The sequence below is a fragment of the Vespula pensylvanica genome, chromosome 9 (assembly GCF_014466175.1).
Source record: "Vespula pensylvanica isolate Volc-1 chromosome 9, ASM1446617v1, whole genome shotgun sequence".
Taxonomy (NCBI): domain Eukaryota; kingdom Metazoa; phylum Arthropoda; class Insecta; order Hymenoptera; family Vespidae; genus Vespula; species Vespula pensylvanica.
Window position 1 is genome coordinate 6406931 of NC_057693.1, and position 14744 is coordinate 6421674.

The 14744-nt window shown below is 35.8% G+C and overlaps 1 protein-coding gene across 2 annotated transcripts in view; it reads right to left on the minus strand.

Annotated features, from left to right (window-relative positions):
- Positions 1-14744, minus strand: part of LOC122631958 — an 82135-nt gene that overhangs the window by 21956 nt on the left and 45435 nt on the right. The window contains exons 3-5 of one of the 2 annotated variants that reach the window (XM_043818235.1): positions 4466-5072; positions 1792-2025; positions 903-1405 (exon numbers count right to left, since the gene is read on the minus strand). In XM_043818235.1, coding sequence (XP_043674170.1) covers positions 903-1405; positions 1792-2025; positions 4466-5072 — 1344 coding nt within the window. Of the gene's footprint in view, positions 1-902; positions 1406-1791; positions 2029-4465; positions 5073-14744 lie in introns of both variants that reach the window. The other variant, XM_043818234.1, reaches the window with a different exon arrangement.

Consider the following 14744-nt stretch of genomic DNA (forward strand, 5'->3'; position numbering starts at 1 on the left):
TCTCTCTCTCTCTCTCTCTCTCTCTCACTCTTTCTCTCTGTGTGCCTGTAAACAAGAGAACGGAGGCGGCATCCTTCCAATAAAACAGGATTTAACGTTGGGCGAACAATCCTCGACGGGGAAAAGTTCTATTTTATATACGCGAATAATCTCTACCCCTTTTTCGGATTGCCCTATAGGACGGACGTAACGGTAGATCGAATTTTTGCTCGCAAACTGTTTTTGACAATCCTTCGGGAAATTCTGCAGCGGTTCTAATCCTCTCGAAATAAAAATGAACGTAGAGAAAGGGAAACGCATGTGCGAAAAGAACGTACATGCGTATAAATATATATATATATATATATATATATATATATATATATATATATATACTCACGCACAAGCATATAAGGAGGTACATTTAAAGACGAAGGTACAGTAGACAAAAATTAAAAAATTGAATAAAGAAAAGAGAAGAAAAGAAATAGAGAAAGAGAGAAATATATATTTCGCTATTCTCAACGTTATAAATAAAAATGAAGGAAAGGCTCTGAAAATTCGGTGTACCAAGTCTGTAGTAGTTTAAAAAGGGAGAGAAAAAGGGAGGAAGGAAGGAAGGAAGGAAGGAAGGAAGGAAGGAAGGAAGGAAGAAAAAAAAAAAGAAAAAAGAAAGAAAGACAGAAAATATGTTCCTTCCTTGGCTATTGTGTCTCCAGGCTGTTCTACTTAATGCTACCAGACATAGAGAACTCGAAAAAGCTGAAAGCAATGGAGACGAGGAATAAAGGAGATTTTCTTGGTAGTAAGAAAGATAAAAAGGAAAAAAAAAAAATTATAAAAAGAGAAAAGAAAAAACGATGTGAAAGAAGGTAAAAGAACAAAGTATAAGAAGAAGAAGAAAAAATGGAGGACACGCTTACCGGGTGTTACACTCGGAAATGGTTGTCCAGGCAACGAAGGTGGATGTTCATCCTCTGGCGAACGTTCAGAAGCATATCCTTGATCCTGTGGTTCACCGGTGGCACCAGCTAGCTTGCTAAGTTTCAAATCGACGCACTTGTTCAATGCTTGCTGTCGATGTTTCACCAATTCACAGTCCGGTTTATGCAATACTCGCATAAGTAAATCGTCGTCGGACGAGCTAACGTCAAATTTGTTCGTAACGGCAAATTGTGAACCCATAGATGAATTCCCATCGATACCTTTACAAATACCACTACGTGTTTCCTGTTTGCGTTTTGGAAGCGTACCGACAAGATCCAAATCCGAATTACGTTGACATCTTTCCTCCGTAGATGTTTCACGATGATTGTAACAACGTCGATTTGTATCGTTTATCATCGTATCGATGCTACGATTTCTTCTGACGGAATCAAAATTACCATGTCGACATCTTACCAAGTCCAAATCGCTTTGCTGATATCTGCAATAACAAAATGGATTGGATTTGTATATATATATATATATGTTTTTTTTTATTTTTTATATATTTATATATGCTTATTTTTTTGTTTTTTCTATGTTTATATTTTGTTTTATGTTTATTATTTATATATATATATATATATATATTTTTTTTTCTTCTACGTTATTTCATATATTAAATAGCTTAGAGCGATAGATGAGATTATAATAAAGTTTGTTTTATGTGGCAATCGTCCATTTTACGTGCAAATAAAATATACAACGATGTTTATGGAATTTGCACATACACACACACACACACACACACACACACACACAATAATGTTTGAAAATTGAATTCTTGAAAGGAAAACACTTCGGTATTTTAATTAAAACGTCATTCACCTCCAGGGATCGTTCTCGTCCAAGGAATCCTGTGATCGATGTTTAACAAGATCCAAAGCACCAGTGGGCCCACCGTCAGAGAAATGAACTCCCAAGGATCGTTTCTTGTGCGGCAGCGTACCTCCGAGATTTCCACTAATGGTATCCGACATGATGTTATTGTTCTCTCTCCGATCGTCATCCAGGACATCCTTGTCGTCCAAATGGTTCGGTAGCGAGCCACAAAACTTGTACCTGCTGTATATCAGCAAATATCATTGCAATTGTTACGATATCACAAAAAAAAAAGTTAAACGATATATATATATATTTTTTTTTTTATAAAAATGAACAATAATACAAAGCAAGTTTACGTTATCAACGTTTTAGTTAACAACGCTCGAGCAAACCAATATCGTTATATAACCAAGATATATTTTAATTCTCATAAACCTAAAGCAACCTTTAAACTAAGGGGATTTTCGTGTAAACGACGCTTTAAACGGAGGAAGAAGCTGTCCCAGTTGAACGAGTGGCCAACCTTAAAGAGGGTCTTTAAATTATCTCATGACCAGGAGCAGCGATTCAACCGACAAGTAACCTTCCTCGTAACTCCTTCCTCGGTTATTTAAGCAACGCAACACTAGGGAGTATTGTTAACGATTTTCCGAGAGACGCCGGAAAATCACTGGCATGTGAAATGACGCGCCATAATCCCAGACGCCCTTTGGCGCCGGACGCCCATTTCGTAAGATGATATTTATTTAATGGAGGGTAGTATATTAGCTACGTGTCTCTTACGTATTAGATCCGTCTTACGATATATATTTCCTACTGATAAAATTATTAAAAAGGTAGAAGAAAGGAAAAGGATGAGAAATATTTTTTTAGAGAGAGAGAGAGAGAGAGAGAGAGAGAGAGAGAGAGAGAGAGAGAGAGAAAGATTCAATAATAAATATCGAATACGATAATGTATTTTATTCATTATTAATCAATTATTAATTAATTATTAATTACACGTGAGATGTTAATGTACAACTACTGTTGCAATAATCTGGATAATAATTTCTCGTAATCGATGTAATCTTTCGAAGAGAGGAAGAAAAAAAGAAAAGGGAGGGAGATAGAGAAAAAAAAAAAAAAAAATCTGTTAAGAGTTTTGCGTGATTCATGACCTAAAATCCGTTTGTAATCCGTTTGAAATCCGTCCCATGAAAAAGTGATTATTAGGTCGAGCGAAGAGAAGGATAAAAAGATGAACCACCGGAAGGTTTCGTTCGCTATGCTCCCTCGCGCGATTCTTTTAATTACGATCTGCTTCCGGTTTGAAGGTTTTAAAGTGAGAAAGATATAGAGAGAAAGAGAGAAAAAAAGAAGAAAAAGAGAAAGAGAGAAATACGTTCTTTATAAGTAATATATCGGGTGTACCGATTGGAATCGATCGAAGCTGTCGATTACGAGACTTTAGATACTATTCAATGAAAGTAAAAAAGAAAAAAGAAAAAAAAAAGAAAAAATGATTCGAAGAATTGTTGTCGTCAAAAAAAAAAAAAAAAAAGAAAAAAAAAAGATAAAAAATAAGCAAACAAACATAATTCGTAACGTCGAAATCGCGACCTGATAAACATCAGGTATCTCAAATAAATTTCAAGTGTAAGATAATACGAAAGTTTCACCCGTTATCCCTACAAATACGGACACATAGAAAGTAACCGAAGAAAATTGAGGAGTCCGTTAATCGCGTTACATCGGACACCAATTAAATGTGTCGGTTATGAACGGAAAAAGCGTTTAGATGTAGCTTGGCTTCCTCGTTAACTAGTGCTCCCGGCCTTTCTTTATAATCGTTTTATTCTTTTTCATCGTTCACGGTCTTTTTCTCAAAGCATCAACGATAATATCTTGTCGACTTAAAATCCGGTAAACCCGATACGAACGAACTAACGAGCTAACGAACGAACGAACGAACGAACGAACGAGTGGATGAACGAATGGACGAATCAACGTTTAGTTAGAAGACATAATCATTATTACTGTTAAATAACATAATAATCGAAATTATTATCGATATCGGTGTGTAACGAGCGTCGTCAGACTTTTCAAACGATTTATAACGCATACAATGATCGATCGACGGAATTATAATATGTAATGATGATAATAATAATGTTTAATGCAATTGAATTCAATTTAACCCGGTTTAAACGTGCAACGCGATTTAACTCTTTCCATCGAATTTACTCGAGAAAGGGATTTCGCCGTTATTATCCTTTTAATATCTGGCGCAATGTTCGTTTCTGAAATTCAAGAAAAAAAAAAAAGAAAGAAAGAAAGAAAGAAAGAAAGAAAGAAAGAAAAAAAAGTACAAACGAACGAACGAAGCAAAAAACAAACAAATAATCGAAGGAAAAATCTGTAAACGTTAAAGATAATCGTTCCGATCCTATCGGTTAGAGTGATAAAAGAAAAATAACAGTTCTCTACGTACACACGTATATACATACGTATCCAACATATTATAACCTACTTAAGTTTATCGTAATAGAGAGAATGAGAAAAAAGGGGATCAGTAAGAGAAAGGAAATATACTTGTGTAGGAGAGAAAAAGCGTTGGCGTATAAAAGGCAATAAACGTGTTCGGAAGGTACCGCAACTTTACCGAAAGCGGTCTCTGAAAATCGATCGAAGAACTGACCTTTCTCTCTGAGAGCTGCTAGAGCAAGGCACCAGAATCTTCCCCATACCATTGAATTTTCCCTTGGGTGGTTCGCACAAGTTTCCCGAAGATTGTGTTCTACGGCCAGTTAGGCCTTTGCCATTGTGCCTGCTAAGATTCGAGCCCATTTCGTTTATTGACTCTCCTTTTTCCTCTTCCTCCTCCTCTTCCTCCTCCTTCTTTTCTTCCTTCTTTACCTTCTCCTCCTCCTCTTCCTCTTCTTCCTCCTGCCCCCACCAACCTTCCCCCACTTCTTCTTTTTCTTGATCCTTCTTTTGTAAAAAAATCCTTGCCTTTCTACTGACTGCACCCTTAGCAATTGGATTATTATTCACGGCATTTCCAGGCGTGTTCTCCTTGTTCGGCCAATCAAAATACTTGCCGATATCCTTGGCATTGACCTTGCAAGATATGAGCGGGGGTGGCGGGGGCGGTGGAGGTGGGCTAGGACGAGTTCGTTTATTTACCGTTTGCAATTGTCCACGCTGACAACGTTGTTGTTGTTGTTGTTGTTGTTGTTGGTGTTGAACCTTCCAACCGTCTTGCTGTCCTCCGTTCGACGGAGTCACCGTTACCAACTCCTCACCTGTAACAATCGGATTAACTTTATTCTTAAAAGGAGAAAAGAAAGATCTTCTTTTTCTGTTTTTATTTCTTTCTTTCTTTTTTTTTTTTTTTTTTTTTTTCTTATTATTTTTTCCTTTTTTTCTTTTCCTTTCCCTTCGACACACAGTAACAGGAACAGCCGATGATCCTTTCATTATTAATCAACAAAGAAGATTCTTCTTTGCGCCTTTATTACGAACTACAACCAACGATAATAACTGTTCCCTCGATTATGTCGACTATTGTTTCTTTATTTCAAACGATTTCTTATAATACGAAAATTTTCAACCTGCATAAAAGTGTTCTTCTTTATTTCTCCATTAATCGTAACGCGCATATATTATTAAAAAAAAAAAGAAAAGAAAAGAGATAACGAAAGATAATAATTTTTAATCCTCGACGATGAGAGAACGCGAACAAACAAACAAAAATATATATATACACGCGCGCACACACACACGCATATATATATATATATATATATATATTCTCTATCTTTTAAGTTCCTTATTAATTTCTCTTCCTCATTTTTACGAGGATTTTAAGGTGTGTGTAAAGGTAAAGGGGGTGGAAAACACGCGATACGCCTATTTCGGCTGAGAACAGAGTTTTCCGGACAGCTTTTCCACCGGTAATTAACTCGAACCTCGTCGTTGTTCTCTAAGGCGTAATAAACGTAGTACTTACGTGTGCGAATGTGTACATGTGCCTATGATAGAAAGAGAGAGAAAGACAGACAACCAGACAGACAGAAAGAGAAAGAGAAAGAGAGAGAAAGAGAGACAGAGAGAGAGAGAGAGAGAGAGAGAGAAAGAGAGAGAAAGAGAGTGTAACGTTACGTCCAGCAGCAAATCCGATTCATGGCGTCATGGTTGGAACGCCTCGGAGATACTAATAACCCTCGTGCTCGTGGCTCGTTACATAACTGTATTATTAATGTTGCTTCTCTCAAGGAACACCTACTAGCTGTTAAAAGCGTTTGTTTCACACTAGCTACGTACATACATACATATATACCGGCACGATGTAAACATGTCGTCGATGGACTAGTCGATTCCACAGAATCGTGATATATGTGTATGTTGTGTATAGAGGTATGTGTGTTTATATACATATATATGTATATATATGTATGTATCTCGGTCGTTAACATGAAAGCCATGCTTCCCTTTTTTTTCTCTTGAAAAAAAAAAGAAGAGTTGAAAAAGAAACTTTATTTATTTTCTCTCTCTCGCTGTTTTTTTTTTTTTTTTATTCGTATTTTTCTTTTCCGTATATTTTGTCTTTCTTTCTTTTTCTTTGTATTTTTCCTTTTTTTTTTTCTTTTTTTTTCTTTTTTCTTTTTTTTTTTTTTTATTGGAGAATAACGATGCCGATACAACGCGTCGAGTTTTAAAGGTGCAATCATTTTTTATCACGTGCAAGGATTTTTTAGTTTTATATTGTACTATGATCTATCTTTCTTTTTTCTTCCCTCTCTCTCTCTCTCTCTCTCTCTTTTCCTCTTTAAATATTATTTCTCCCGTCAATTATAATCTACCGCTGTACAATATTCTACCCCCAAGCGTTCTATTTTAAATAACGTCATCGACCCTATCTCTCTCTATCTCTCTCTTTCTCTCTCTTTCTCATGGGGGTTAAACCAAGGAAACCAGCCTTGAAAGCATGCGCTAACAGGAAATAAAGCACGGCACGAGAAGAAAGAACGTGTTTACTCAAAGAATGCTGTAATTATTTCTTTTTTATTTCTCTCACTTTCTCTTTCTCTCTCTCTCTCTCTCTCTCCCTCTCTTTCTCAATCTCTCTTCCTCTTTCTTTTCGAGAGACGTGCGATGTTAGAAAAAAAAGAAAAAAGCAAATTAAGAATCATTTAAAATGAATTCTTTGAAATGAATTTTCCATCGAAACGAAATTAAAGAATAATTTATTTTACTTTTCTTTTTGTTTTTTTTTTGTTTGTTTTTTTTTATTATTATTTATTATGTCCTCTAATTAACGTCCTCTTTCTTTTTCTCTAACTCCTTCTGTCTTTTTTCTTTTTTTATTTTTTATTATTATTTTTTTTTAATTAAAATTTAATCAAGCACGAAGGTGTTTCGATATTGAATAGCTTAAGAAACAAAGAAATAATTTCGAATGAATTTTCTATTGAATCGAAATCAAAGAACAATTATTTAGACTCGTGTTATTATGTTCTGCAATTAACATTCTCTCTCTCTCTCTCTCTCTCTCTCTCTCTCTCTCTTTCTCTCTCTCTCTATCTATCTATCTATCTATCTATCTATCTATCTCTATGTTTTTTTCTTTTTCGAAATTAAAATCAAATCAAGCTAGAAGGTAGTGGCATGCTAAGAAGTTTAAGAAATATAGGAATAATTAAAAATGAATTTTTTAACAGACCAAAATTAAAGAACAATACTTTAGACTTTTTTTATTTATGTCCTCCAATTAATGTTCTCTTTTTCTCTCTCTCTCTCTCTCTTTCTAATTAGCATACTTTTTTTGAAATTATAATTAAATCAAGCTGGAAGTTGATGCGATGTTAAAAAAAAAGAAAAAAAAAAAAAAGAAAAATGTTAAAAACAATGGAATAATTTCAAATGAATTTTCTATCTAATCGAAATTACAGAAAAATCGTTCGAATTCTTTTTATTGTGTCCTCCAATTAACGATCTCTCTCTCTCTCTCTCTATTTCCTTTTCCTCTTTTTTGAAAATAAATCAAGGTCGAAGGTGGCTTAATGGCTTAATCAAGAACGCGTTTTCAGGACATTACTCGTTTTACAGTGATACTCGAAAGAAAGAAAATAGTAACGGGATGGAGATAGAGAAAAAGTAAAGAGCAGCGGTAAATCGTTTGGCGAGGAAGAATAATAAAAAGAAAAACAAACAAATAAGCAAACAAAAATAAACAAACGAACGAACGAACGAAACAAAAAAAAAAAAAAAGATAAGAAAAAAAGAAAGAAAGAAAAGAAAGAGAAAGAAAAAGGAAGGAAAAAGAGAAGTAAAGCAAAGAAAGAAATTTCCACGGTTGGTAAAGCGTTTGTCCGGTATGGTGCGATGCGGTACGGTACGGTACGGTGCGGTGCGGTACGGTGCGGTGCGGTGCGATGCGATGTAGTGCGGTGTGATGTGGTGCCATTAATTCTCGATTAGCCGGTTTTGTGCTCAAAGCGACACTGATATATCCGGGTCAGGTTTAATCGATAAGTACTAAAATCAGTTGGCGTACGACTATCTATCTCTCTCTTTCTACCATCGGCATTTGTGGTATCAAGTTCGTTCGACTCGGTACGTTGTTCTGGTAACGCACACTAACTTACACTGATAAAGAGAAAGAGATAAAAGTTTCCACCTTGATGACGGAGCAACGAGCAGCAAAACGCGAATGTGGGTCGACGAAGAAGAGAAAGAAAGATTATCGGAAGATTTCTTTTTTTCTTTTATATCGATGCGTTCTTCAAGCCTGACCAACTCACCCTCTTACCTCTTATTTCTTTCTTTTTATCTCTTACCCTTTACTTCTCTCTCTCTCTCTCTCTCTCTCTCTTTCTCTCTTTTGATCTCTCTTGATCTCATTCTATTTCTTTCTTTTTAGATATATCAAATTCGTCGGAAATTCGACAACTTAGATCACTTTGTAAGGTTCAACGGTATCGCCTAGCCTCCTCTTGAGAATCTCTCGATATTTCTCGATACGAATGCAAATAACGTTTTTCTTCGATTACGACTACGACGACGACGACGACGACGACGACTATAACGAGAGATACAATGTCGTAAGAGTTCGATCCCCTTCGAAACGAGTTTCATCTTCTCCGACGGTGTATTATGTTCTCTTGCTCATTGTTCGAAGCTTCTTTTATAATATAAAGTAGGAAGTATCGATAAGGATCTTTCACGGTGTATTGACGTGTACGTTCGAAGAACTCAGTTTGGTATTCCGAATAGTTTCAAGAAATAGATAGGTATATATATTTATTTAAAGAGAGAGAGAGAGAGAGAGACAGTGAAAGTCTCTTTGTCACTACTTCGAAAAAGTAGTATATTATGCAGCATAATAGTGGTATTATAAAAAAAAAAAAAAAAGAAAAAAAATAAACAATCGAAGATAAAATAAAAACGTTTGATTTATCAGACGAGATCTATCGATGACTCGGGAAGTATTATGTTACGTAAGATTTTTTTTTATCATACCTGCGTTAAAAGATAGTTGAATGAATCCGATACGAAAAGGTTGTCGATATATAATGGGCTTCGGTCATAAAAAAGAACGATTAAAGAAAACTTGTCTTTTTCGTCGTAAAAAAAGAGAGACAGAAATAGACAGAACGAGAGAGAAAGAATTTAAAAAAAAAAAAAAAAAAAAAAACAGAAAGATAGAAACGGTACAATCGTTTGGTAATGTATATAAAATACAGGCAACTAGTTGATAACGATGGAACGTGCCTCGTTGGCACGAGCAAACTGATAAGAGCGAAACTCACCGTAAATATGTATGTATATATTTAACCAAGCTATATACGACCGAACTTCGTAACGTTTTGCCACGATGAAACACAGCATCGAAAGTGCGCCAAGAAGGCGCTAAACTGTCTTACGAAAGCACTGACTACAGAGGAATTCGATATCTTCAAGATACCGGAGATATCGGATGCTATATATATATGTGTGTGTGTGTGTGTGTGTGTGTGTGTGTGTTACGTGTGAGCGTGTATTTTTCGTACGTATATATTTTCGACATTTTTCGTACGATGCAGGATAAACAAATTCTAAAGAATCACATTCTTTCATTCCTCCGTATGTTATTTTCTTTCTTTTTTTTTTTTTTCTTTTCTCTATTAATTTAGCAATATAATTACGTACTGTATAATATAAATAAATCATATAGGCTACGCAATTAACTCGAGATTGTAACAGACACCAACACTATTAATAATTTATATACAAATAATTTATTAGGTATATTCCTTTCTCATACAATTATCTATCTTTTTCTGTAGTTGCATTTAACTTTTTACCAAGGGATATAATTTCTATAAGAAATATTATATACGTACATACATATATATATATATATGTACGTGTGTATACCTAAAAATATTGAAAAAAAAATATATCAACACATTACATATATATATATATATATATATATATATATATATCGAACAACAAAATCATCATACGTAGAACGAGTTTAACCTGAAGTTTCTAGATGAGGAGGTTAAAGAGGGGAGAGGGTGAAGAAGTAGGAAGAGGTGGAGGAAGAGATCGTGTGGTCGAAAGTTTTTGAAGTTCAGTTCGTTCCTACGAGAACGTTTAAACTTGACGTCGCGAGTTTCGAAGTTCGGTAGTTCGAGGCGCCACGTTGCTGGCGTCAAAACCACCCTTGGGAGTTATCCTCCTATCTACCACCCAACCCCTCTTTCACCAACCCCATCACCTCATCTCCCACCTCTCCGAACAACACCACCACCATTACTATCAGCACCATTACTACAGCACTACCCTCTTTCACTGGCCATAGCTCGAGGTCGTCGAGGGTGGCTGGTTTGTGCTTTATCTCTACCGAAAAGAATAGCGAGGCTTGCACGAACATTTTACTCCTCTCACCCTCGTCTCTTCATTTATTTCTCTCTCTCTCTCTCTCTCTCTTTCTTTTTTCTCTCTCTCGTCCTGGAGCAGCGAAACATAATTTTTAGTTTGAACGAGAAAGAAGGATCGTTGGACGTTTCTAATCGCGAAGGGTACCTGCTATCCTCGTAAACTCTTCGCATAAATTACTACAACAACCTTTCTTCCTCTTTCAAGAGGACGTTGTTAGCTATCTCGCTATTCTTCACAAGGGAAATAAGCTTATAATATGTGTAAGTGTGTGTGTATATGTATACATAAATATATGTGTATATATATATATGTATATAGAGAGAAACATGTACATGTATATGTATATACATGTATATGTATATATATATAGATGTATATATATGTACGTACACATACACACACACACACATATGTCCATATATCTAACATACTACTCGAGTTACGTTAAAATATAACGCACGAACGACGGCCGAAGATAATTCTTCACGAGGTTACTGAATAAGATCGGTCGGCGCATTGTTTGTTAACATTTCTCCGCGAGCGAATCTCGTCGATGGATAGTCTCTCTCAACCCTCTTATCCACTCTTATCCGGTTTACCGTTACGTTCTGATAGATAGCTAAGAACCCAGTATCTTCTTCTCCGATAACTTCCTTATTCCTTTCTCTCTCTCTCTCTCTCTCTCTCTCTCTCTCTCTCTTTTTCTTTCTCTCGAAAATAGATTTTCGAAACGATATAAGAGAGTATCGAGTAATGTAAGGAATAAAAATCAAAAAAAAAAAAGAAAAAAAAGAAGAGAAAGAAAAAGCAACAAGAAAAAGAAAACAATAATTTCTTTACCAATTAATAACTTCGAGATTGTTGAGCCTTTTCCTATCACCGCATTTTCAATTAACTCACCATTAATGAAATATTCGTCGTCTTTTTACGGTGCATCATATAATTCAATTTTTGTTTCATTGGAACTCGAACGAAGCGAAGTTTGGTTGTATCGAACTTTCCCTTAATACGATCATAAAACGCGAAGGGTGTGTGTATCGATAGTATTAAAACTGTAACGAGAAGAACCATTATATATCTACATTTATATGTGTGTGTGTGTGTGTGTGTGTGTGGCAAACGATACTATTTATCAGAAGCATCGACTAATATGCTTTACGAGCTAATGCACCACTGCAACTATTCGTTACTGTCATTTTTGTACTACTTGACCAAAGACAACTACTACGAGCTATTGTTGTTATCTTCTCTTTTCATCGTGACGAATGCTCTCTAAGATCTCTTCCATCTTCTTCTTTCTCATCTTCTTCTCCTGCACCTTCTCCTCTTTCTCTTCCTTCTCCATCACCCCCTCCACCTCCTCTTATTCCTTTTACTCCTCCATTGGAATGTCTCTTAACGTTATCTCGAGTTCATTTCGAGTGCGGTATGTGAACGATAAAAGGTGGACGCATTCCTCTTTATCGTTTCGTTCTCCTAATCGAAAAGAGAGACAAAAAAGAGAGACAGAGAAACAGAGAGAGAGAGACAGACAGACAGAGAGAGAGAGAGAGAGAGAGAGAGAGAGAGAGAGAGAGGGGATAACACAAGATTATAGTACGTAAAATATTAGCAAGCATTCTCTCTTTCTCTTTCTCTTTCTCTTTCTCTCTCTTCCTCTATCCTTTTACGTTTATTTATAATACTCTTGAATCTAACTTGAGAATATCTATCTATAAGAGTATGTATCTATAGTATATAAAAGAACTCGAAAAGATTTACGAGTGTCTTTTCGATTTACGAATAGAAGTTGAACGGTGAAGGATCGAAGGAATCCACGTTCGCGAAAGAGAGACAGAAACAGAGATAGAGACAGAGACAGAGGACAGAGATAAAGATAGATAGATAGAGATAGAGATAGATAGAGAGAAAGAGAGAGAAAGAGAGAAAGGGCGGATATATCGTATAGCAAAGAGGATGCAGTTTCATGAGGAGTGACACGTATCGTGTCTCGCATTGATCGATCTCGGAGCATTACTGCAAGAGGACACTGGGGAGAGTGAAAGAGAGGAGGACATAGAAAGAGAGAGAGAGAGAGAGAGAGAGAGAGAGAGAGAGAGAGAGAGAGAGAGAGAGAGAGAGAGAGAGAGAGAGAGAGAGAGAGAGAGAGAGAGTAGGTATTGCATATTACCGAAGCATCGAAGCATTCTCCGATATTGCTTACCACTTCTATCCTATGCGTTGCATACATATATACATATAAACATACATATATACATATAAACATACATACATACATACACATACACACATATATATGTATGTATGTATGTATGTATATTAACGTGTGTATGTTTTTAAATGTAATCACACACAGAGACATATATATATATACAAATATATAGACATATAACCATCTACTAGTAATAGTAGATATCTATAGATACGAATTTTCTGGAGATATCCGACGGTACGTGACACGTCCAATGCGATCGAAAGTTACTATATATTGTGTACATATATATATATATATGTGTGTGTGTGTGTGTATGTACGTACGTACACGAGTCATGCGTGTCGCGACGAACGTATCTCAAAAAATCTCTTTGCGACATCTCGTCAAATTGATATCGTTATTCGTTTCCGGTCCTGTTGCGCTTCGATAGGAAGAAGAAACTTCTTACGACGAAAGCCCATACGACACGTTCGAGTTGACTGTTACATATTTCAACGACGTTTGACTGGTGAAATAAATATGTGTGTGTGTGTGTGTGTATCTATGCTATGTATGTCTGGCTATGTTTGTAGGTATGTGTGTATGTGTAAGGGATCACGTTTTAAAACTTCAGTTTCTCCGAATGCAACGAGTTATGGTTCGTTAGTAGTTATATTGTACGACGTACATATAAATATATATGTACGTACGTGTATGTGTATGTGTGCGTGTGTGTGTATGTATGATATCAATGTCGACTTCACGTATTATATATGACGTACGTATTGAATTACCGCTAAGCGTTTAGAGATTTCTCTTATTAATAATAATAAATCGGACAAACATGTTTTGTTCACGTTCAGAAGGACGATTTTTCTTTTAAACAATTTTCCTTATTTTATTGGTTTTACTCTTTTCTTTTTTTTTTCTCTCTCTCTCTCTCTCTCTCTCTTTCTCTACTTTCTTTCCTCCGCAAATGTATCATTTCTCATACTTTTTTCTTTTCAAATTAAACATCACGATTCTTTTCAAATATCTCTGTATACGTACGTGTATATGTGTATGCAATTAGAACGATGACCGAAGCGGCCAATACGCGATAACGAATTTAAGAAGCGAATAAGGGCAGAACCAAAAAGCGAATAGAAAAAAAAAAGAACAAGAAAGAAAACAGAAAGAGAGAAAAAAAATATCCTTTTGACTTTTCAATTTTTATTCATTAAAAGTGAAAAAACGAATATGGTACTATACGTGGTATCAAAGCTTTCTCTCTATCTCTATCTCTCTCTCTCTCTCTCTCTCTCTCTCTCTCTCTTTCTCTCTCTTTTGAAAATGAACCCCGAAGTGGAAAAGTTTAATCGAAAATTTCTCGCGGCTATCATCCTATCACGATCGTCTAATAGATCGACTTTTGTTAGGTTCACGGGCTATCTCCGGATTTTATCCGCCCCCGTGAAATTACGTCCTTGATGGAAGGTAAATTTGCGAACAGGGTAGTAGATTCTACCTCCAAAGGGGTGGATCAGGGGAGGGTGGTTAGTGGGAGTCGGAATGAGGTAAGCGGAGGAAAGGGATTGGGCAAACGTAAATATCACTCGTGATTTCATCTCTGGAAAGGGCGGCTGTCAACGTCAACGATGATGCTACTACTACTATTACTACTACTACTACTACTACTACTACTACTACTATTAATATTAACGGGATATACCACTCCTCTCGAAATTCACAAATTCACAATTCGCAAATTCATTCGCGATTATCCAATTCGAAATTCCAATCGGACAAAACAATTTCCTAACGACTGTTCGAACTCTATGGGCATACTTTACATATTTATATAAAAAAA